Source organism: Alternaria incomplexa (genome assembly GCF_024043165.1).
Source record: "Alternaria incomplexa strain BMP 0042 chromosome Unknown scaffold_5, whole genome shotgun sequence".
Lineage (NCBI taxonomy): Eukaryota > Fungi > Ascomycota > Dothideomycetes > Pleosporales > Pleosporaceae > Alternaria > Alternaria incomplexa.
In genome coordinates, this window is record NW_026249854.1 from 511,590 (window position 1) to 534,875 (window position 23,286).

Sequence of the window (23,286 nt, forward strand, 5' to 3'; positions counted from 1 at the left end):
TCTCTCATTGGTCACATTCCATGACTGAGTAACTTTCTGCATCTGTCGAGCATGCAAAGTTCCTTTACCTACGTCAAGTGTTTGAGCACACCGCTGATACAATCAGATGCGGATAGCTTCAAGAGCTTCCATCGCGTCATTATCATATCGAAACACTCTCGTCTACCCAGTGGCTATCCTCTGGTTGGTCCAGTATTGCTTCCGATCCCCTGTTAGGGCTGAAGACCCTGCCACTGGCTTGTTACACGGCTCGAGGCTGACCTGCAACGTTCGACAATCATGCAGCCCTATGCACCCTCCCGTTTCCTGGGAACGCGTGGTGGCGGTCAGTATGTCGGATGCTGCACCACCTACGTTTTCATTTGCGGTTACCGGTCGCATCTCCAATAACGTTCACGACCATCACCCTTTGCATGGCCGCAAGCGCTTTGGAAAGTGTGCGTGCCACACCGGCCCCATGCCATAGTTACTTGTTTCAGTAAACGAAAATGTAGGTCCGCAGCAGTCATCAGAACTTTCGGCCCCCAACCCTACAACTGGTCCACCAAGAGACGAGCATGATGCAATCGTGCTTGTCTTATTCCATTCGGTCCGATCAAGTCACTGTGTGCTCGTAACTGCACAGACAACTTTGTCCGACTTCACCTCCGGAATACTTAGGTATATGTTGAACGTTGCGAACACAATTCAGCTAGTGAAGGGAAGAGGTGACACCGTGAAATGACTGCGGGCAGCGAACGCAGGTCCGACCGTACCTGCGACCAGCGCACGTAATGCCATCTACCTTTAGGTACCAACCAAAATAGAGTGACACCGTTGTGCTGCGCCGGGTGTCCCTTTCCTTGAGCGACCTTGGAACGCAACGCTAGCAGAGTCACGATGACCTGCCGAGGCATCACGATTGGTATGTAGAAAATGCAGCAGCATTCATGGAATAGGTTAGCCAAAGAACAAAGATGCTATATTGTCAACGCCACCAAGCTGACAGAGCAGCCTTACTACCGATATATCCCCGCGCTTCGTAGACCTATCGCGCTCCACGGATGCGCCCGTACAAACAAGCGAGAACCGCATGTCCGGGCAGACCATCGCTTCATATGCTCCTAAGTAGCAATTGTACGATGTGCCACTTCACCGCTTAGACCCCGCGTCAGCTGACTTACATGCGCTCGAATACCCCACGCACCATCTCGCCCATCGTTCCCGCAGATACGGTACCAGGCGAGTGTCTCGGGACCTGTAACGATGTCGGCACTGCCTAGTTATCACTCACCGGAAACAGGGCGAAGATATATCCGGTTGCTGTTCGTATGTTCTTTGGATAACATTGGATACGATATCCCACTTGCATCATTCTATACATGGGATACACCGCCTTCTTTATCTCCAAATGTCCGGTTGCTCCTCCGCATGTTGGTTCCACGAAGTCACAACGACCTATGAGTCAGTAGCAAGGCGTCACTGTTTTGACCGGAATCATTGCACACAGGACGAGCAACCCAACACCGTTCGTTGCCCGAGGCGACACGAAGGAATCACAACAGGGTTAACAGCTTATAAAGCTTACGATAAGTCACAGCGGGCAAACGTCCTGTTTGAAAATGAGAGGGTCTATTATTGAGTGATACGTATGAAGGTCCTCAAAGCAGATAAAGCCAGAACAATCGACTTGGGGGTATATCCATGTCTTCCACCAAGCCTGGCGGGATCAAATGTCCTATCCTGACAGGAATCCCGCTGAACAAAGAAAAAATCCTCCAAACGCCCCCGGTGTTCTTCTAAAATGGTCGTAACGTCGTCATATTATACATCTCCCATCCGCGAAGTCGAGCGTTGCTTGGTCTTACATCAAGACTCCAGCCAGTACCATCATACCAACTGCGTAGTATCCGACGTACTTTCCGGCACTCAAGCTCATAGCTCCGCTGTCGTCGGTGCCACCAGGCGCAGTGGTGCCTTTCTCAAGGGTACCATTTAGAACAAGAGACCTGGTGCCATTGACATCAGAAACTGTGACAAGGGTCTTGTTGAGTGCGGCATAGCTGCCGTTGCCGACAAGATCGTTGAGGTATTGCTGGTCGTCGTTCTCGTCGCATCCACAGACGAATTCCTCTTCGCACAAGCACACGACGGGGAGAGACTCATTGCGGCCCTGCGTTTGGCGTGTCCACAGTGCGCGCCGGTCATTGTCGTTGTCGTCATCGTCGTTGGTCGCGGACTGGTTGTAAAAACGGTAGGGGTTGTTGTAATAGTAAGGGTAGGCGCTGTGGAGCCACAGGCCGGGCATGATGGCCACTACGAGGGCTACTCCAATCAGAGGAGCGGCGACGAGTCCCTTGGGCGTTCTCGAACCAGCGGTGTAGGGTGTTCGAGCACCGCCGCCATAGTATTGTCCACCGCCGAAAGTGCGCGGTCGACCTGATCCAGCGGAGGATAGGCCACCAGCGTTGGAGGAGGGTGATGTACGTCCTGAAGAGCCGCCACCGCTGCTTCCTCCACCCGAGCGACTGCCACCGCCTCCGCCACCACCTCCACGGCCACCGCCTCCCTTGCGACGCTCTAGTGTGTGGTCTGGTGAGACAATTTCGGAGGGAGGAACAACTCGTCGCTCTTCGAGGACGTTGAGGGCGTTGGATTCGGGTATCGAGGCGGCGCTGATTACTTGTGCGGCAACAAGGCCGGTGAGGATCTGTGAGAACTTCATGATGATGTTGATGTGTGACGGTGATACAGGAGAATCGCGGATGTAATTTGCGACACCAGATCTCGGGTCGAAGTAATACCGATAAAGCTACAGGGATGTGATAGTAGTGTGGTATGAGAAAGCAAAACGTAAGATGTTTGCAGTGTGATTGTGTAGCGGAGTTGCTAGGTATAGGGTAGGATCAATGTACGGGTTTGTGAAGAGGCAGGCGTGGGTCTTTAATGTTGTGCTGGCGCAAGACATGGGTTGCACAGCCCTGCGTCATCAAAGAAAGCCTGGGGCAAAGGGTAAAGCTTAGTCGGTTGCGACCCGCCACCATACCAGCCAAGCTCAACGCCATAATCTAGCAGGCAGTTGGGTGCCTGACCAGTTGTTCCCGATCTGACCATGCTATAGGCTAAATCCTATGGATTTTTGTGGCTGAAGCATGCGATTTCTTTGGGCGCCCGTTGGTATACGCTGTAAAAGCGCCGTTGATCTGCTCGAATGGGCGCAATGCTGCACAAACGCCTGACACAATTTGGATACCTTCTCACTCTCGACCACAACCTGAGTCTGTCCCTGAAAGTCTTCATTGTAGAATATTCATGACGTGCAAATCGATCAAGTGCATCGCATTACTCAGGGTATATGACCTCATGGTTGCTGATCTGCCGAGGCACTAAACGAGCCTCCGAACCAGAGGTGTGGCCAAACGCATCACAGACTGGATGACCAACAAACCAGAGCAAGCTCTGCCGAATATCCGATTGCGCCTCGATGTGGTTTGCTAGCGGGAGGCATTGCAATCGCTATGAATCACTACCATGGAATCTCGTCATTGGTGCGCAAATGTGCTCTGGGCATACGGCGCGGAAACAACGAACGCCAAGAACGCAATCTTGGGTGTGTGGGACTGCACGCATCAATGTGCGCGAACCATAACAATGAATGTTGTGTCTTGCATGTATGGATCTCGAAGCGCATGATGCTTTGTTGGCACAACCCGGTATTGACAATGGGCAGCATCGTGGCAGGATTAACGACAGGACCGGAGTAAAAGGCTTGGCAATTGTGACGGAGTATCATCGTACTGCGGTGTAGGACGCCTAAACGGTAAACGATGCTTCGTGATACTTGGATAATGGCCGCACCACATGCTCCATTCCTCCGCCGGCCTGCTTCTTCAGTAAAGCTCTTTGTTGTCCGTCGAGCGCCTGGTCCTCATTGTGAACAATTTCTACGATATAATTGTTGATTTGTTCGCGCGACCCTACATGTTGTTACTGCACATGCGAATGGAGTTTCCGCATCTCGAGCCGTTGATGGGCCACCGATAGTCGTAGGGCTATGTATACGCCGGTCCCTTGGTCTGGGTTCAACGGTGGCGCAGCCAGGGCACATGGTAGGCCTGGTACTTCGTGACCGTATCTGCGGGCAGCAAGGCTGATGTGGCGCTATGCCTATGAGTTGCCGGGCTTTGCGCAGCAGACATGGTCTACTCGGGCTATCATCGTGCTTGCGGTGGTGGTTCAGCGGGGCCTCCATCCGACACTGTCTGGTATTTCCTGTATTCCTGCTCGAGTTCTCTCTGCATCTCGAAGTCGGCCTGTCGTTCGCGCTTGACTCGTTGCTGTTCGAAGTCCCGGATGACGCCCATGTGCATTGCCTGATACAAGTTAGATAATTCCTGGACCATGTCCGTTCCGCAGTACTCACGGCTTTGTCGTTCCTCTGCGACCAATGCACAAATGCTACGGTACCGATTGCGGTGACGCACGTAGTCGCCAGTGTGATCTGCGACGCTCGAGACATGGCGGGGACCGTGGAGTAAAGGCGAAGTTGGGGACGGAGCCTTGTGTAAAGTTGGAGCGGCTTCTCTGCGGGTGGGAGCTCGGGCCTTAGAGCTCCTTCCGCCAAGTCGACGGCTGCATCATGCCTCTCCGCAACTCTACCCTGTGATAACCAACATCCCCGCAAATCAGCACTCAAGATGGTGAGGACATCAATAGCAGGATGTCGGGGCGAACACTGACAGCTACAGTCCGCCCAAAACTCCGCGGGAATCCAGACCCTGCTCGATGTAAGGCAGCGCAACCCACTACAACCTCCGCATAGCTCACACCGCACCTAGGCCGAGCGCGAAGCTCAGAAGATTGTTCAGCAAGGTATTTCAGCACCCAAGCTTGTCTGTTCAGGTAGTCGCTAACCACTCACCAGCAAGAGAATGTAAACAACGCCCGACGTACCCAGCCGTCTCAACACTCTAACCGACCCAGACCGTACGAAGCGAGTAAAGGACGCCCGAAACGAAGCACAGAAGGAGATCGAGGACTACAGGAAAGAGAAGGAGTCCGAATACCAGAAGTTCGAGAAGGAGGTGCGTCGGCCGAGACGACCTACTATACGCGTAACGAAAGTGGGAGACTAACTATGGCGCAGCACAGCTCAGGCAACCAGAAGGCTGAAGAGGACGCAAAGAAGGACACAGATGCCAAGGTCAAGGAGATTGACGAGATTGGCAACAAGTCTGGCAGCAAGGTCGTCGACCAGCTCATCGAGGCCGTCGTAAACGCGCACCCCAAGCCACCGGGCAAGCAGGACTAGAGCGCCAACACAAGTGGTAGGATGAAGTGTGGAGTCAGACTGGTGCGATGCTGTTGAGGAGACATATGAAGAAGAGCGCTCCTTGTACATGATCTTTGACGGACCCAAGACAGTCAAGGTCGATCTATCGGCCTCGAACATACCAACAATAGACGATATGCTGCGAGTTTGGTGAATGTACTCCAGTTCAACTTGCCTTTTTCTTCTAGGCTTAATGGTCGAGTTGATGTCTATCGTGAAATACATTCCAGTCTTCCAAGGTCACCAACCCGACACGCTTGTATAGCGCATACAACTACATTGGTGACGTCCTAGAAGTATGCATCTGTACTGTGTTCTTAGCCTCGCATGTGTGAATAGCAGACCAAGTCCTCATATCTTAGTTGTTGCTGCACCTCTCTACTCGTTGCGGACCCTGGCCCACGCTCGTCCTAGCTTCCCGAGGGCCTACGTCACTGCTGTGGAACTTTATCGCTCAAGCATCAACGCGTCCCCAGACTGCAAAACAATGCGCTGTACCCAATGATACGAATCTGTGCTCGAGCGACCATTCGCTCGCCTGTATACAGAACCACATCATGTATACTCTCACCACTAAATGCGACACGCCAATTCAGCGGCTCGCAATGTCGCAAAGAAGATCCGCGCATCTCCGACTTTGGTCGCGAGATTGTAGATGAGTTTGCTGTAATGCGCGAGAAATATGGTATGCCATGCCACTATCAAACTCAACTTCTGAAAGTAGCTAACGAAAAGTAGATGCACCTGTATGTGCTTTCGTCCTTCGCACATCGCACCCCTGACCCTTCCAGAAACACACCATAGTCCTTGCACACGGTTTGCTAGGCTTCGACGAACTACGGCTCGCAGGACAGTTCATACCTGGCATACAATACTGGCGTGGCATCACAGATGCGCTGGCGCACAAGGGCATCGAGGTTATCGTGGCTGCGGTCCCAGCCAGTGGCAGTATCGAGGCGCGCTCTGCGAAACTGGCGGAGAGCATTGCGCTCAAAGCGAAGGGAAAGCAGGTCAACATTATCGCGTGAGCTGAATTGATCCAATGAGATGCTGCATCGCAGACCACTAACAATTCATAGGCATAGCATGGTATTGACACATTGACATGATACAATAATGAGTGACTGACCTCTACTTAGGGGTAATCAGTGCCTACACCCACGCAATGCAGTTACTAAATACACGTAGGGGTCTCGACTCACGATACATGATCAGCCAGCTCCGGCCGACTGACTTCAAGATTCTCTCTTTGACCACCATAGCCACTCCACACAGGGGTTCTGCTTTTGCAGATTACATGTTCGAGACGATCGGTCGTACGTCAGTGATACTTCTTGAATGCTTCTACTAAACTATTTCTAGCACGCAGAATCAAACGTGTCTACAGTGTTATGGAGTACTTCGGTCTTGAAACTGGCGCCTTCTCCCAACTCACGCAAGAGTACATGAAGAATAACTTCAATCCCAAGACGCCAGACATACCTGATGTCAAGTATTACTCATATGGCGCATCTCTCGAACCCACTCGATGGTCCGTCTTTGCGCCTTCCCACAGTATCGTCAAGGCAAAGGAGGGCATCAACGATGGCCTGGTCAGGTGCGTGGACGGCTGGCGTTTGGTACGCTTAATGACAACTAACCACGTTGATAGCGTCGAGTCGAGTCGGTGGGGCGACTACAAAGGCACCTTGATTGGTGTAAGCCATCTCGACCTGATCAACTGGACGAACCGGCTGAAGTGGTTCTTTTGGGAGCTTACGGGCAGCAAGCGCAAGTATGGAAGCGACGCTCACAACGACTGCTGAACTTGAGCTGACCATGATGTAGCTTCAATGCCATTGCATTCTATCTTGACATATGCGGTCAGTAGCTCTGGTCCAAACTTTGGTGACAGATCACTGACACAGATCACAGATATGCTGGCCAAAGAAGATCTGTGAACTTGCCAGATGCACACCAACAAGTCGCAATTGTGGATGCGTTCTGGTCCTCCTGTATCTGACGTCTGAGCAAGCTTGTGCGTCGTCGTGGAATTCAGCTCCGCCCTTTGAGAGAAGGCTATTGATTAATGAGCCTCAGCTGAGGAAGCGTTGCGCCCAGTCACACGACGCGATGCTCATGTAAGACAGGGGTCAGCTTCAGCCCGGAAGTGCGGCTATGGCTGTGGCTGTGTCCGGCACATTGTCCGAAATGGGCACATGGCATGCCGAATATGTACACTCAAAGTTTAAGTAAATACGCAAAAAGATACTCTCTTCAGGGTACAACCTTGAACGTTGCCGCAGAAGCCGTGCAAGAGAGTGGTTTGGGTGATTGTTGCGTTGAAAAGCCTTCGCGTTGGGTTATGACGTTGGGGACGGACCCTGGTCAGGCAGAAGGAACCCCGCGGGCATCCGTTCTGGAGATGCCCAGCCCGCATCGCAAACACTCCCACGACATGACACGCGTTCCCCAGGCTTAGCCGCTGCATCACCAACTGACTTCATGCGCTAAATTGATCGTCTGCTCCCCAGCTACAACCTTTATCCTTGACATGTCGGTTCACTTCTACAAGCTTCGCGACTACCCGTTTACTTAGCCACCCGGTGCCTGGAAGCAACATTGAAATACTGGCCACTAATCTTGAACGCGAACCTTCAAGATGATCGTCAACATAGTGCTCGAGAACCCTCACGAGCACTACACCAATCTCGACGTCATCCAAGGCAGAGTCCATCTGCGGGTGCCGAATCCGACCAACATTAGCAGCATTATCGTGAAGCTAGAGGGCGAAAGCAGGACGCGACTGCTGGCACCCATACACCCAAACAGACCAGACAAACAGCGACCAGTGCTGGAAGTCCACAAGTTCCTGTACAAGACACAGGTGGTGTGGCCGACAAATGTGCGCCCCGAAGATGTCGCCCAGAATCCGAAGGCAGCCTTCACCATCAACGCCGGGTCCTTTGAGTATCCGTTCCAGTTCAAGGTACAACGCGCAATACACGTCAACATATCGCATATAGCTAACAACCCTCTCAGCTTCCTCTCAATACGCAATGCCAGCAGACGAATAACCCCATCTCCAACGTTTCCTTTTCGAACGCGATACCCGAATTCGCGAAGACACCGACACAACATGTAAAGGCGACACTACCTCCTACACTGGGTGGATTTCCGGGAGAGGCAGAGATACGATACTTTGTCAAGGTCACAGTAAACAGACCGCAGTTCTTCAAGGAGAATCCCAGGGCAATTGCGAACTTCAATTTCCTTCCGATTGAACCTCCAAGACCAGACAAGACAGACGGCGAGGCGTATGCGAGGCGACAACATGAGTTCCTTGAAAATGCGCCAAGCGTAGCGGCAGGCAAACGAATGAGCTTTTTCGATAGAAAGAGCTCGACAGGAAGTGTTCCACCATCACCGACGACAGGCAGTGTGCCACCTCGGATAGCCATTGATGCCCGATTACCCAATCCTGCCATCCTCACTAGCAACCAAGACTTACCACTGAGACTACTGGTGAAGAATGTCAGCGCGCGCACAAAGAACATTTATCTGCAGATGCTCCAGATTGAGCTGATAGGGTATACCAAGGTACGCGCGCATGAGGTATCACGGACAGAGTCGAACAGCTGGATCCTGTGCTCTTTCAGTAACATGGCCATTCCCATTGGAAGTCCTTCTGACCCTCTGGATACGGAAGTGCCCATTAATGCCGAGTACTGGTCTGGGAAGCCAGTACCCAATACGGTGCCACCCACCTTCACGTCCTGCAACCTCGCGCGTTTCTACGAGTTGGAGATACGTGTTGGCGTTGGCTATGGGAGCTACAAGCACGGTGAAGATCAGCTCATTGTCTTACCCCTCAGACTACCAGTCAAGGTCTACTCGGGCATCGCGCCACCCAAAGCACTCCTGGAAGGTGGTTTCCCTGCAGACAAACCCACCACACTTGCCCCACCGCCCCAAGCAGCTGCTCACACACCAACAACGCCAACACAAGGAGGTTTCAACGCATCTAACGCGTCTTTTGGGCAGCCAGTACAGCCCCAGCATGCTCCCGCTTATGACGATGCGCCGCCGAGCTACGAGGACGCGATTGGACAGGATCTTCCCCCGATCAATGGGTACAGAGGTAGTTACCAGCCCCCTCCTGCACCCGAAGGCGCGCCTAGGTTTTCCGACGAAAAGAGACGATGAAGACGTATACTACGCCTATGTTCGTTTCTACAGCCCGAAGTCTAGCTGCTGTGCACCCTGAGGATTACACTACGTGTTTGTCGGTACATCAACACAAATCACCGCCAAGGCCTTCCATGGACACCATATAATGGTTACCACCTGAGAGGAAACGAATTCCTCTATAAACGTCAAGGAACAGGGCTATGCCGCGGATCAGCACCCTGGACGCGTCGAGCAGTGGCGATGTGGTAGGGGATGAGCGAGTCTAGGCGGGCGACATGCGACCAAGAAGAACCTTTGGGCCGCAGCGAACGGCCTAAGAAGCATGCGTGCTGCAACCGAAGTGGGGGGGCATGCAGCAGTTCTATGGCGGAGGTTGATCTCTTTCTACCCAGTAATCACCCTTGCTAATAGCTTTTCTGTAGTTATCGGTGGAGCAATCTGAAACAGTATATTGTAGTATGGTGTATGTCGCAAGCTTTTCATCGTTACAGTTGGCTTTAATACCGAATCACTTTGTAGCTCAATGTAATCATTCAAAACGTTTGTACGTCTAGACGACATTCTTGGATAGATGTGTTCAGGTGCGGGGCATACCGTGTGACCGGTGAAGCTACACGGCAGATCGGTGGAGAGCGGCAGAATGGCACTATGCAAGCCATGCCTGTCACCAGCCATCAAGTGAGGCGTGTGAGGCATTAACGCGGTCATGGTGTGCCACTGGTAAACGGCTAGCTTTGTTGTGGTTGCGAGCTTTGCGCAGACGCGTCTGTGGGAGCAACATTGCTAAACGCGCTGTAGGTATCGGATGTACCAAAACCACAAACAAAGACACTGCCGCCCACTCCCAAGGCTGTATCGTGCATTCGACGCGACACAATGCGGTCACGATACTCTGGTGGTGTTGACACTGCGTGACTGCCTTAGCCACAGACGCGCCTTCCGGCTAGCTATCGATAGCTGGGTCCAAAACAGCCTTCAACCTTCAAAACAGACGCGCATAGCCGGCACCAATGCAAGCACGGCATTTGTTGTTGTTGTGGTCCTCGAATCGCGACTCTCCAGAGTAACGTCCAGAGCCCACTGTGCGCACTAACAGACGCGTCGTGCCTGACTTACGGGATGAGTAACAGCCCTGCACGCGACGGGATCGCTGACCGCCAGTCGTGACTGTTTAGCCACAGCTTCCAAGACCCGGATGCAGACACGATGCAAGACTAATGCAAGCGCCGCATACACTATCCCGTGCATGCTTCGAGCCGGTTGGTCAGAATGCGTGAAACGTTTCAAGCCGGCTCCAGGCTGCAGCCCCACTCGACCACTTGGTCGAATCGTCGCGTCTAACACCATATATACACGTCTACCCACCGCGAGATGGTCGCGTTTTCTGATCAATTCTTCGGCTGCTTTGCGTTAAGAGTTGGGAATCCGGTGGCGGGCTCGTTGGCATCTAGGGGAACGACCTTTGACTCACACCTGCAGCTCACGTGTAGTAGCGTCTGGCCCCGCTTTGCAACCATGCACCGCGCTGTGGTAAATACAGCTGGGGACGAGGTCGTGGCTGGTCCCGTCGGATTTTCTGTTTCCTGAGGTTTCGCTCTTACTCTTTCGAATGCTGGATGTTTGAAACGACTTTTACGATTTACTTGAGATTTACCACGAGATTGATACCTTGAAGAATAAACGACCTTTTTACGAACCAACACTATTGCATGCGACCAACTCGACTATTACAACATGTACTCGCAGCGATCATCGCCACCGCCACTGAAACGCTCACATTCGGGTGAGAGCCAGAACAGCTATGCCAGCGCTGCGACAACAGTATCGCGCGCAAGCTCCAAGTTACTGTTTGGAGAGATCCCATTGACACCTGCGACGACAGTAGATGGACGATGTAAGTACCCCGTCGCAATGCGCGCGCTCTCATCCTAACGTCATGAAGCGATTCGTTCCAATGGCTCCATCTGCAACCTGGTCCTCTCCACAAGCTCAGTCTTCTTGCGCTTCTGGTTAAACGACGCCTGCCGCGACAACGTACTGGATCACATGGAAACTGAAGACCTGTCCAATTTCCGCCTTGTATGCCATGACTTTTCATCGAAAGCCGCGCCACGACTCTTTGAGAAGATGACCGTGACCTTCAAGACATCGACCTTTTCCAAGCCAGCGCGCATCGAAGCGCTATCGAGGATAGGCCGTCACGTCAAGACCTTTACCTTCCACATGCCACATGGCCCAGAGACCTGCTTGCCACCCATCATCGACCCGTGCACTGGCACAGAGAAGCAGTTCATCTACGAGCCCCAAGTCCAGACACCGCAACATGGACCGGCCAAAGACAAGGCACCCAAGTATGGCAGTTGGGAGATGCAGGACTTGCTCATCAAACAGTACCCACCACTGTTCCATGCCGCGACCAATGTCCCTGCCTTTTGCGCCGCCTTCTCTGAACTGATCAACCTCACGCATCTTAAGGTCTCATGTCCGGGATCTACTGGCTCACTTCGACACCGACGAGGTGTAGTCGACTATGCGCTCATCTCTCTCCGCATCGCTATTGAGCGCGCTCCATTGTACAGCCTCTCTGCTCTTTCCCTCCACCCCATCCACCCTGGTGGCCTCTTATACCTCCACCCCATGCACGGCTTCGGCAGCACACCATCCTCAGCCAAGCGCTGGGGTCAAATCCGTCGCCTCTCAATCTGCATGGAAAGCATACCCTTCAACTCAAGCTCATCGCGCACCCGCGCCCAATCTCTAGAACACCTCCGCATCCTACATGCCTACCTCGCCACACTCTCACGCGGCCTAACGCGTGTCTTCTTCCGCTGGAAAGGCGAGCGAGGCCCTTCACCCCTCTCACTCGACCGTGAACCTTGCATGCTTCCCAGCCGAGAGGAGTCCACCCACCCCTCTCTCCGCGGCCAAACCAATGGTCCCCGCCCCCTGAAGTTCCCTCGCCTCCGTGTCATGGAACTGGAAAACGCGCTCATGGACTCCGCGCAAATCAGCGACTTCATCACAAAGCACAAGCGCTCCCTCCGCGAGTTCAACTTCGAAGACGTTAAGCTGCGCGAGGGCGACTGGGATCTCGCGCTTGAACCTCTGACTACCATCTCAGGGAGTGATCGGTGGAAGCAGTACCAAGAAGAAGTCATGGATGTTCCCATTATGCTCTCGCCTATTGATGCCGAGCCGCGGGTCATGGGCCCGTTGCTTGAGGAGGTCGAACAGGCCATTGAAGAGGTTAGTGGAAAGGAGAGGAGAGAACATGCGCTGTCGAGGTGGTTGGGTAGACCACGACAGTCAAGTAAGAAAGATAGCTTCTGGGGTGGAGGCAAGAGGTTCCTGCATCTTTCGAGCTGGAAAGGCAGCTCGCCTGTCATGGTCAGGTGAAGTAGCTGTGCTTGTTTTCCTGGGTTCTTGTCTGGTACTAGGGAGTTTTGCTGTGGTATGTCACGGTTGATACCCCTCGGGCATGGTTTATGGCGTCTGCTTTCTGTCTTTATCGTTCTTGTTGTTGGGTTTCGGATAACGGCCTCTCATGTCCTCTCTTTTCGTCTTTCCTTTGTCTTGTCTTCCTCACGCTCTTTACGACTTCGACGTCTTCACGGCCTTTACGACTACTCCGAAAATCACGTTTGCGCATAGTTACGATGGTATGAGTAGAATAGTATGACCTTACGATCCTTCAATGACATTTCCTTCTGGTCCTTACCTTGTGTTTGCGCTCATCGCATCGGTTCAGTGTGATTTGGATGTCTACTTTGAGAGGAACCGACTCCAGGCTGTGCTCGTGCATTGCCGTACCTGCAAGGTGTCCGTACATTTGTTTACAGGTCATGTCCGCGCCTAAAGCTCAGTAAGTATAGCAGTGCAAGAATGTCAGTAATTCGCATCCGATTAGTCATTGAGCACACATGCATTAGAAACGTGTGTATTGAAGCAGACTCCAAGTATGTCGAATATCTGCTTGAAATGGTATACATATTCGACTCCAGCCTCGCATCTATAGCTTAGCCTTGTTCTGCACCTTCTTGAAGATAGGCTCTAGCTTCGTCGCGCTCATAACGTTTCCCTTGACCTTCAACTTCCCGCTCATAAACAGCTTCTGAGCATTCGCGTTGCCGGCCGCAAGCTTGCCAAAGTCCTCGTCGCTCAGCACCAGTGTGGCGGTAGCCTTCTTGCCCGCTGGAGCAGGGCCCTTGCCGACCGTGCCGGTCTCCTTGAGATCAAGGTACCATGTTTCTTGTGCGCCGGCCTTGTTCTTGAGTGTGAAAGCGAAGATGGCCTTGCCGTTCTTGATGGCGTCTTTGCGGTCGGCGTCGGAAGCGGAAAGGGCTTGCGCGATCTCGTCGAAGGCGGCGGAGGCGGGGAAATCGTCTAGACGTGTGTTAGTCACACTATTCTGAGGTTCCGTAGGAGGTTGTGAAGGCTCGTCATGTGCATACCGTTCTTGAGAGACATGTTGGCGATGTGTTGCTAGAGTGGTGATGCGCGTTCGGGGGAGATAGAGACTGATGGCGATAGTCGCTAGGCAGAAGAGGTTTGTGGAATCGGTGTCGCGAGTGCAGAACAGTCTGGGGTATATAAGAGCTTCGGAGGCTTGTGACAGCAGTGATGATGTATGCAGCTGCGAATCTGGGGAAGCATGTGAATGAGTGAGTGGGCCGAGACCCTTGAAACGATCATGCCGAGGCATAACCGCTTTTGGATGGAGCACGTGGACTAGTTCTTCGGCAGGCTCGCATCTCTTTCCTCAAACTACTTCAAAATTCAACGATCCCTAGCAGCGGACAATACCTTCAAGTTGCTAGGAGGTAAATTGAACTTATTCGCAGCGGCTTACTCTGTTGCATTTCGTCGCACCATTGCAGTCAATCTGTGTTTCCACGAAGTGCCATTGCTACGGCCTGATAGTTCTGGACGCTGGTGAGGTAGTTGCGGCGGACGTTGAGACCGAGCAGCTTGCGGCGCATCCACTTCTGCGTTTGACTCGACTAATGCTGTTGCATGAAGAGATCGGGATGGTTGCGCGTTATTACGTCGCCGCCAAGCTGAACACGTGATGACGTGGAACAACGCGCGCGCGTCTAAGCTCGACGCGTTCCCGTTCCCGTCTCCATCTCATTCCATCTCATCATTGCACCTTCTCATCAGCCACAACACTCAAACGCTCACTTACACTATGAAGAACGATATTCACAAGACATTCGGCGAGATCTTCGATGGCGATATCACGGCTTTCCGCAAGCAACTGCTGGAGATCCAACACATCCAAGCTGATCGGAAGAAGGCTGAAGACTGGGTATCGAAACTTCGCTTCTTAGATATTTCCAAAGTCCCAAACCTACTGGACGAGGAAGTCCAACAATATGTCTCCTACGAGTATCTCGATGACCCGTGGCTTGATCCAGAGATACCGTCGCATGAAATCCCTGTTACAGAGCGCGAAGATGACGACAGCGAGGTTGAATACATTGCTGTCTCTTGGAAGTGGGATGAACGCCATCATGGCCGTCTAGATTATGCAACCAAGCCACCTATCTTCGAATACCAAATCAAGAGACCTGATGCCCCAGCCCATAAAAGTAGCTTTCCAGGCCGCTATATGGATCGAGTAATTCGATTCGCCCAGAGCAAGAGCATCAACGCGTCCAAATTATGGATTGACAAGGAATGTATATATCAGAGACGCGAAGACGAACACATCTTCTCAGAAGACAAAGAGCTTGGTGTTCAGATCATGGACGTTGTGTATGGCGGCAGCACCTTGTCAGTTGGCTTACTTACGGTGGAGCTTGCACACGAGCACGAAATTGACCTCCTATCGAAGCTGCTTCAAGGCGAAATATTTGCCAATCCCAGGTCCCAAAGCTCGCCAGGACTGGGACCCGAAGTTGACAAGAGGGCAGTACAGATGCTCATCCTGCGTATCTTGAGCGATCCACGCTGGTCGCGCGGATGGATCTTCCAGGAAGATCATTTGGCTTCCCATCGGATGATCCTGCTGATACCATGTCCCCGAGGTATTCGCAAAGATCGCGGATACAACTTTGGTGATACCATGGGGGAATTACAAGTCAGACTCAAGGATTTCCGACAATCTGTGACCATGTTTTGCGAGGCCACCTACAAGGATCAAGGACGATGGCCGAATACTGAGTTTTTGGGAAAGGCAAAACAGTACAACATCTGCAATAAGCGCCTCGTATTTGGGGGACCGGGTATCCCTCAGGTCTCCCGGCGTCTTTGGAGGGATGATGCCAGCGACGAGAGCAACCCTAGAGTTGAAGCCTACCCCACCACCACTAACAGCGTACTGGAAGACATTTGCAACCGATCACTGGAGTATGAGGAGGACAGGATCGCCATTCTTGCAAACGCTTTGAGGTTCAATAAGCGACTAAACCTCGCAAAAGATTCTCCCTTGCTCGAGGTGGGCCAATACAGCCTCTCTGTAGCACTGCTCGCACTTGTGCTTATGAATGGTGAGATTCTGGACGATGTGTCGTTGCAGAAAGATCTGATGACATTCACATTGCAATCATATCTAGATGCATGTCAAAACAGATTCGTTGTTCCTAACCTCAGATACCGGCAGAGTTTCGTCGACCGTTGCCGTTTCAGGTCACCAATCATCACACCTCGTGGTCTTGAAACGAAAGGCTTCCTGTTCACGCTACTGCCTAAAAGGCCATCAAAGGATAGAGCACATAGATACAACCCTCTCCTCCTTACAACCTCGGATCGAAAAGCCCTGTCGCCAATGGGCGGAGGTCCAATGCTTGGAGGCAAGAAGCTGAACAAGAATGCACACACAGTATTGAATCTGGTGGTCCGGAAGCTGGAGGCACTATGGCCAGGTAGTAAGCTCGCCAGGCATATGCTGCGGCACTTATCCTTTGACCAACGTCAGCGACAAGGGGAAGTCGTACCGCCGTCTGCATCATATGTATTGGATATGATGTCCGTCCTTTATCAAGCTCTTTGTGAGGACGATCAAAAGCTACGTCTCGCGCGATTAGCTTCGGCTCCTTTCGACGGAGAGCCTGTTGCCATCTTTATTGAGCCGACGCCGGACGGCTGGATAATGGAGTCTCCAGACACCAAAACACAAGACGGGAAGCCGATTCTCGCCAACGTATTTACCAGCTGGGACGCCACGCGAAAGCCCTACAACAAAGACCGGGTCGTGAGCTTATCAGTCGCTATAGAAGATGGCAAGGGCACAAGACAGAGCTGGGACAGCCGGACTTGTTACATGGAAAATACGGGATGGGTACACGGAGTTTGGTGTGCTGCAGGCGAGGAAATGGCTGACTATGTATTTCCTCTGCCAGGCCTCACTGATCATCGCATATTCAAGGAACAGCCGGAAAGTAGTAGCGGAAGAAAGAGGAAGAGAGAGGTCGATGTTTGAAGGGTCCAGGAACCGAGGATCGACACCGCCCATGGCAATATGGAATCATGGCTCAGCAAGCATTGTCCTTCATCTTTTCTCTCGCAGTTTCCACGCATGCGCAGCCACAGGAGAAGGTTTGGTGCTGACTAGTCTAAACAAGAAGCAAACGAGCGTATCACTTGCTTCTTCACCGCTCTCCAAGAACCGGCACCGATCATTCAACCAAAGCATGTCTTCCCAGACTAAAAAGCTCGTCCTGAAATTCACTCTTACCCCGCTTACATACCTGTTCACTCACATCAACTCGCTCTTTCAATCGCAGCGTAGGGCATGGAAAGACTTCGCCGACAATGCTCCGGATCCTGCTCTTGTAAACCTGATCAATGGCCCCATGGAGGATACTGGAAGACTGCTGAACATGACACAAAACTTTCTGCGAAAGCTCATCGACTTGGCAGAGATCAAACTGAAGCAGGTAGAAACGGAAGCACAAATAGCCGGTGCAGAATGGCTCGACAACCCGACCGATCCCATGAACAACGCCAAATTCCTCATGGCGAGAAAGATTCATAGCGAATACGCAAAGCATATGAGGGAGGCTTGGGATGTTGGGTTAAAAATCATTCCTGGAATACAGGCGAGATTTGACGATATGGAGGATACGCTCGAGAAGCTCGCTGTGCTCATACCAATCGAGGAGCTGGCGCTGCCACTTGAGCCGTTCGTAGTCAAGGCATTAGAGATCAACGACAGGATGTGGATATTTGCAATCAGATTATTGGGCATCGTGCGGACGGTTGATATCCCCCTCGGTGTTGCGACTGTGGCTGTCAACGTCGAAAAGTACCCAGAAGCGGACAAACTTGCGCGAGCAAGATACAAATTTGGGGACTACTGAGTGTCAGAGGATGAGGAAGTGTCTGGTGCGTAAGTAAGAGCACATTAGTTCGTTGCGAAGGTCTTAGATCTAGGTCTTGAATTCGTAACATCGTGCGCACTGATGAAGCCCGCTAGGTCGCTTGCGCTGTCTAGTCTATAAATCGCCTTGGTCTATGCCCATCCAATTCTATAAAGATTATATCCGCTCTCGTCACCTCGTCCAATACCCCGTCTCTTCTCTACAAACTCTCTTTCCAGAATTCTGAATGTAAACCCGTCGTCGCTCTTCGGACAGAGCTCTGGTTCGAAAGCGGCTTCGACAGTATCGGGAATGCCCTCAAATTTGCCAGTCTTGCGCACTGTGACCATAAGCCAGAATACACCGTTCTGAGCCAGAAGATGAGCCGCACAATCACGTAGCCAAGCGGCATGTTCGGGAGCGTAGACCACGTCTGAGGCGATAAGAAGATCGGATGCTGATTCCATGTGTTTGGGAGGTTGGGCCCAGTCCAGTATTGCGGTATCTACAGGTGGTGTGTCGTATGAGCTCAAAGGGAAATTCGCCTCGATGTTTGCGTTGCAGTTCTCCAGAACCGCAGGGTGATAGTCTGTCGCCGTGATGCTGACAGGTCCAGCGCCGACCACAGGAAGCAATTTCGCTACTGCCAAGCTGACGAGTCCAGTGCCTGCACCGAGCTCGATAATTGTCTGCTTCCCCGCAAGACTGTCTTCAGTCAGTCCAAAGCGCTCTGGCTCGGCGCACATCATGCTACTGAGTACGATGCTGGCACCCCAGGACTGAAGTCCGACTGCTGTATGATCTGTACTCGACAATGGCGCATCATTGAGCGTGACCTTAACTGTATCTCCAGATGATGCGGGGAAGCAAAAGTCTCGTGTCAGCGCCTCTTCCTCTTCATCGGCATTCTCGAATAGGGTTGAAAGAATGAAGCCGGCGTCATCGACAAGCTTTTCTCGTACATCGTCATCGACTTCCATCTCTTCCGAGCGCGCGAGGAGCGAGTTGAGCCATTGGGTGGCAAAAGTGCGCTCGAATGGGTCTGCACGCAGAGCTGCTGTCACCTCTTCGGTTGTAATTTGGTTCTCATCATCTTCGCCTTCGTCTTGAGACGCGTAACCGGAATCCGCGGGTCCAGGGGGTGAGACGATAGATGTGTGCTCTCTTTTCGATGTCGGGTGTGAGATAGTAGTCGGAAGGCGTACAGGACAGTACAACGTCTGTAGGTTCTTAAGAGCGGCGAAGACCTGATCTTCCGATGCCGATAGCAGTGAACGAATAGGTGGTAAGCTGCTTGATGGTGGCAGACAACTGCCTGTAAGACTGACACTCATCTGACGCCTCGCTAACAAATGGACAGACCAAAGAACGCACACAGGGAAAAGGAATGTGGAGAGAAGAAGGAAAGAACTGGAGAAGACGTGGAGACAAGGGTTCAGTCAGAAAAATCAATCGGCCAAGGCAAGGGACAATTTGACGATACTTAGTTTAGCCTCACGCTCGGGCAAAGTCGTGACTTCTAGATCTTTTCACCGCCTGTCATCTGGCATCGTGGGCGCATGTTTGGATCCAAAAGGCAGGTGCACAGGGTGAGCTTGCTTCGTCGGACTAGCATATTGCATGCTAAAACCGTAGTACCCGTCACACTCGACATCTACAAGAAGGCATGCAGCACTGTGAATGGGCCAGCCGATACATCTAGGGGTAGTGATTTTTGCGTGGGACGGCTATTGCCACGTGGGTCGCTAAGCCGAGCCTCATCGACGCTAGACCACGCAAGGCATAGCTATCAGATCCAATGGTCAGAGACCCATCCTAGAAAACTTCGGTCAACACCGGCAAATACGAATTGTGCCGACGGAAATAGCCTTGAAACATCTTGGTATACTCTATCAGGAATCTCGCGCAACACGTCGATTGTAGCACTAGTGGCTTGGAACCGCCTTGTGGGCTAATGCCCAGGCTGCTCAGTCTCCGGCTACGCGGCCTTTACGATCGTGCTCTTTAGGTAGACAGTGATGGACAATCCTGCTCTCTTCCGATTACAACTCATTTCTCCACCATCTTCTCATCCATAGCCTCCGGAGGTGTATCCGTGCCTTCACCCTCCACAACCATCGGCCCCTTACCCGGCTTCTTCCTCCCCGTGATGTCCATGTATATCGACTTGAATGTCCTGACACTTGTTTTTCTCCCCTCCCAAAGCGGATATAACCCTACTGCGAAGCACGAGCAGAACATCCACAAAATACCCACAACAACCCATCCAGTGAAGAACTTCTTGCTGAAAATATACGAAGAACCGTACATGGGCATGGGCCACAGCACAAGGAAAGATATCGCCATGAAGAGCGTGAGCCAGCGCGCAATACGCGATGCTTTGAGTAATTTGGCTTGTTCCTCTTCGTCAGCTTCGATAGCTCGTCGTTGTTCACCGGGGATCCGTTCTAGATCGACGTTCGCGGCAAGAGCAAGATCGTGGTCGTCACCCCTGCGGATAGCCTTCATGCTCTGCCAATCGTAGTTCTGGGGTCCGAAAGCGTACGTGAAGACGGGGATGAAAACAATGGGAGAGAGGAGGGCGACAACGTTTCCTGCTAGCATAGGGTTGTTGGCGCCGGTAGTGAGCACAGTGAGTTCTCCACTCTCTTTCTGTGCGGTGACGAGCCAAGCAATAAGGGAGCAGGCGAAGCCGAGAGGTGGTGTGAAGGTTGCTGCGACCCAGTTCATCTTCGACCACATCAGCGTTAGAGTGGCGGGCAGGACAGCGGACGAGATTATGACGCCCATGAGGAGATATAGGTAGCCCATGCTGATGCCGATGTAGTAAAGCCCTGTACTCCAGGCTGCCATTGCGACAGCGAAGCCGACAACCATGGTGTGAGACATGTAGATGAGTTGTTTCCCTGTAGCTTTAGGGTTGACATAAGTCTATGTTTCGTCAGCTCAATAATCCGCTTTCATGACCAGTAAAGTCAAGCTTACCTGGTAGAAGTCATAGGTGAAAATGGAAGAAACGGCAATCAGCTCAGCAGACATGGCGCTGGTCACAGCCATGAAGACGAGAAGCAGAACTGCAGCCGCTCCTCCCGAACCCATCAGGGCAACAGCGGCCGTGGGCAACACAAGCCCAGCCGTCACATCAGCATCAGCCATGCGGTTAGGATAGCCGGGGAAAACAGGGTTGTTCTCCAGGGCGATCGCGCTGAGACCCATCGTGGTAGCGGCTAGCCATGGAATCGCGAACCAGGACAGACCACCAATGATATATCCGGGAAGAGCATCGACGGGGCTGGCAGCGATGGCTTTGTTATAATATCCGTTGTCGCAGAACACAGTACCAAAGTTGCCCACGATGTTGATCACGAAGAAGATTGCACCTTCTTTCGATCGCATGGTTAGGTAAGAGCCTCCGGCGTTCCCTTCGACTGGGTGATCCGATGCGGCTTGTACCAGTAGATCGAAGACTTTCCCAGGGCTTCCGAGATTCTCGTTGGTCGCATATGCGGTGAAGGCAAACATCAAGAGGATGATCAGAATGACAACAGTGTGTGCTAGAGGTAATCTTAGCGACTTTTTGCTGCAAATGTAGAAGAGAGTAACTTACCATAGTCAGTCAAGAAAGTGGCCTTGATGCCTCCAAACATGGTGTAAAGAACTACACCAACAGGTAACAGGAAGCAAGCAGCAGCAGTTGGCATGCCGGTGAGCTTGAGTAGGTTAGTACAGATATATCATTCGCCGCGTTTGACGTACCGAAGTCACAACAGCGGAGCCTCCAGTCAACAACATCGAAGTGACAAGGATGTTGGTAAAGAGACCAAAGACCATGAAAACGACGTGCGTGACTGGACCGTATCTGGCTCGAATAACCTCAAGGAAGGTATGTGCATTAGGTGCTCTTCGTTTCAGCTCGATAGCAATCGTAGCAAATAAGATGATCTGCACAGTCGCTCCCGAGGCGTACCAGAAGGGGCCAGATACTCCATACCGGTAGGCGACTGCGCTCGATTGGAGAAGTGTTGCCGCCCATGTCCAAGATGATACTACGGCTGACGCGACAAGTCCTGATTTTACTGTACGACCAGCTGTCGAGAACATCTCAGAGGTTTGGAGTTCATAGTTGTATCTCTTCAGTACGAATGTCGTCAAGATCATACCGAAGCTTTGCCGAGTTAGTAATGCCCATGTATGGGGAATGTAAGACCTACGAGAAGGCAAAGCCTAGACCGATCACAATGCCATAGCCAAAGCCTTGGCTTAGCGGCGGAGGTGTACTCATGCTGGGTGAGTTAAAGACACCTCAGGTGACGAGCAGTTGGCAAGTGGAAAGTGCGATGTCAGAGGGATGCCGGAAGTTGATATATGATTAACCTTACTGCTTAGCTTCGCTTGGGAGATTTTGCAGAAAGCTTCGGTCATGATCTGCCGGCATACGACCTCTAGGAGAGGGCTTTAACCATGATAAAGCAAGAGCATTACCGTTCATCGGCCGGACGCATAGGGCAGGTATAGCCAACCGTAGGGCTAGCGTGCATATTCGCGGATAATTATTAAAGGTGACAACGATCACAGCTCGACATATGCATGGTTCTGCAGGCTTTCGTGGGGTTGGGCAACAGGAGGATGCACACCATGTGCGGAAACGATCTTCCAACCCCGGTATGGTCCGATAACGCGGCGGAACAATGCAGATAAGATGCGAACTCTTGTGTGGCATCTTTTATTCACAGCCAAGCTGCGACCAATCGCAGGCCTGCACGGCTTCGAGATCGTTGGGTTCAGGCAGCTGCTCGCGGCTGTCCAAACGCGGCTGTATATCGCATCGTTGAATGCATTGCATTGCGAGAGGCAAACGCCGACGATTTCGCAGCCTTCCAGCCATGAATGTCGAAACTACCAAGGCGAAGGTTTGTAAACTCGATGGCAAGATGCAGGAAAGTCGTTGGAACACGGAAAAAGCACTCGTCCAGCATCTCTTCCGTCAAGCTTCCAGCGGCAATCTTAGCAGGCTCGCTTAGTTGCCCGTCGCGACGCGTCATTGGCTGTTCAGCATCTCTTATCTTCCTGGCGGGATTGGCAGCCCCAGATGCCACATCGCGTTGGGATCACGCCGTCAGCGGGGATTATCGAGTGCAATCGGTCTGTGCGGGTCGGCAGGCGTTCGATCTTGCCATTCAACGGTGTGGCATAGCACCTACTAGCGCTCTTGTATGCGAAACGTACCCTTCTCTTCGACGTGTCGCTAATGCATTGTATAGCTGGCTCAGCATGTGGTGTGCGATCAGCGTAGAGTACTGGTCTTGGACTTTGAGAAGGAGCGAGCGTCATGGTATCGCAGGCGGTCTTTCCATTGACAAAGCTGGCACGGGCTTGGCGGAGCAGGAATAAACATCAACACCGTAAACCTCGACCTTGCATCGTCGCATTTTGCGACTCTAATGAGATATATGGTGGTCGAATAGCCTCGCACAAACATTGGTATCAGAGCTCGTAGTTTTT

At 52.2% G+C, this 23,286-nt stretch overlaps 10 protein-coding genes across 10 annotated transcripts; 5 read left to right on the forward strand and 5 right to left on the reverse strand.

The window, feature by feature from the left end:
• Nucleotides 1–1,843: 1,843 nt before the first annotated feature.
• Nucleotides 1,844–2,704, reverse strand: J4E90_004085 (uncharacterized protein; the record flags this gene model as incomplete). The annotated part of the gene is made up of 1 exon (XM_051433651.1): nucleotides 1,844–2,704. The coding sequence occupies one exon, from the start codon at nucleotides 2,702–2,704 to the stop codon at nucleotides 1,844–1,846; it is 861 nt and encodes a 286-aa protein (XP_051292169.1).
• Nucleotides 2,705–4,193: 1,489 nt separating this feature from the next.
• Nucleotides 4,194–4,498, reverse strand: J4E90_004086 (uncharacterized protein; the record flags this gene model as incomplete). Its single annotated transcript, XM_051433652.1, has 2 exons — nucleotides 4,194–4,352; nucleotides 4,403–4,498. The coding sequence occupies 2 exons, from the start codon at nucleotides 4,496–4,498 to the stop codon at nucleotides 4,194–4,196; spliced, it is 255 nt and encodes an 84-aa protein (XP_051292170.1).
• A 178-nt stretch (nucleotides 4,499–4,676) lies between these two features.
• J4E90_004087 (uncharacterized protein) lies at nucleotides 4,677–5,290 on the forward strand (the record flags this gene model as incomplete). The annotated part of the gene is made up of 5 exons (XM_051433653.1): nucleotides 4,677–4,679; nucleotides 4,728–4,766; nucleotides 4,818–4,851; nucleotides 4,963–5,063; nucleotides 5,126–5,290. 5 exons carry the CDS (start codon nucleotides 4,677–4,679, stop codon nucleotides 5,288–5,290), a joined length of 342 nt encoding a protein of 113 aa, XP_051292171.1.
• A 522-nt stretch (nucleotides 5,291–5,812) lies between these two features.
• Nucleotides 5,813–7,251, forward strand: J4E90_004088 (uncharacterized protein; the record flags this gene model as incomplete). Its single annotated transcript, XM_051433654.1, has 8 exons — nucleotides 5,813–5,996; nucleotides 6,050–6,061; nucleotides 6,116–6,335; nucleotides 6,500–6,627; nucleotides 6,674–6,908; nucleotides 6,963–7,085; nucleotides 7,139–7,173; nucleotides 7,226–7,251. 8 exons carry the CDS (start codon nucleotides 5,813–5,815, stop codon nucleotides 7,249–7,251), a joined length of 963 nt encoding a protein of 320 aa, XP_051292172.1.
• A 701-nt stretch (nucleotides 7,252–7,952) lies between these two features.
• Nucleotides 7,953–9,496, forward strand: J4E90_004089 (uncharacterized protein; the record flags this gene model as incomplete). The annotated part of the gene is made up of 2 exons (XM_051433655.1): nucleotides 7,953–8,279; nucleotides 8,333–9,496. 2 exons carry the CDS (start codon nucleotides 7,953–7,955, stop codon nucleotides 9,494–9,496), a joined length of 1,491 nt encoding a protein of 496 aa, XP_051292173.1.
• A 1,719-nt stretch (nucleotides 9,497–11,215) lies between these two features.
• On the forward strand, nucleotides 11,216–12,877 carry J4E90_004090 (uncharacterized protein; the record flags this gene model as incomplete). The annotated part of the gene is made up of 2 exons (XM_051433656.1): nucleotides 11,216–11,375; nucleotides 11,424–12,877. The coding sequence occupies 2 exons, from the start codon at nucleotides 11,216–11,218 to the stop codon at nucleotides 12,875–12,877; spliced, it is 1,614 nt and encodes a 537-aa protein (XP_051292174.1).
• Nucleotides 12,878–13,490: 613 nt separating this feature from the next.
• Nucleotides 13,491–13,948, reverse strand: J4E90_004091 (uncharacterized protein; the record flags this gene model as incomplete). The annotated part of the gene is made up of 2 exons (XM_051433657.1): nucleotides 13,491–13,864; nucleotides 13,933–13,948. 2 exons carry the CDS (start codon nucleotides 13,946–13,948, stop codon nucleotides 13,491–13,493), a joined length of 390 nt encoding a protein of 129 aa, XP_051292175.1.
• A 721-nt stretch (nucleotides 13,949–14,669) lies between these two features.
• On the forward strand, nucleotides 14,670–17,784 carry J4E90_004092 (uncharacterized protein; the record flags this gene model as incomplete). The annotated part of the gene is made up of 2 exons (XM_051433658.1): nucleotides 14,670–16,763; nucleotides 17,047–17,784. 2 exons carry the CDS (start codon nucleotides 14,670–14,672, stop codon nucleotides 17,782–17,784), a joined length of 2,832 nt encoding a protein of 943 aa, XP_051292176.1.
• A 152-nt stretch (nucleotides 17,785–17,936) lies between these two features.
• On the reverse strand, nucleotides 17,937–19,118 carry J4E90_004093 (uncharacterized protein; the record flags this gene model as incomplete). The annotated part of the gene is made up of 1 exon (XM_051433659.1): nucleotides 17,937–19,118. The coding sequence occupies one exon, from the start codon at nucleotides 19,116–19,118 to the stop codon at nucleotides 17,937–17,939; it is 1,182 nt and encodes a 393-aa protein (XP_051292177.1).
• Nucleotides 19,119–19,833: 715 nt separating this feature from the next.
• J4E90_004094 (uncharacterized protein) lies at nucleotides 19,834–22,066 on the reverse strand (the record flags this gene model as incomplete). Its single annotated transcript, XM_051433660.1, has 5 exons — nucleotides 19,834–20,715; nucleotides 20,770–21,338; nucleotides 21,392–21,494; nucleotides 21,541–21,949; nucleotides 21,996–22,066. 5 exons carry the CDS (start codon nucleotides 22,064–22,066, stop codon nucleotides 19,834–19,836), a joined length of 2,034 nt encoding a protein of 677 aa, XP_051292178.1.
• Between the last annotated feature and the right edge of the window lie 1,220 nt (nucleotides 22,067–23,286).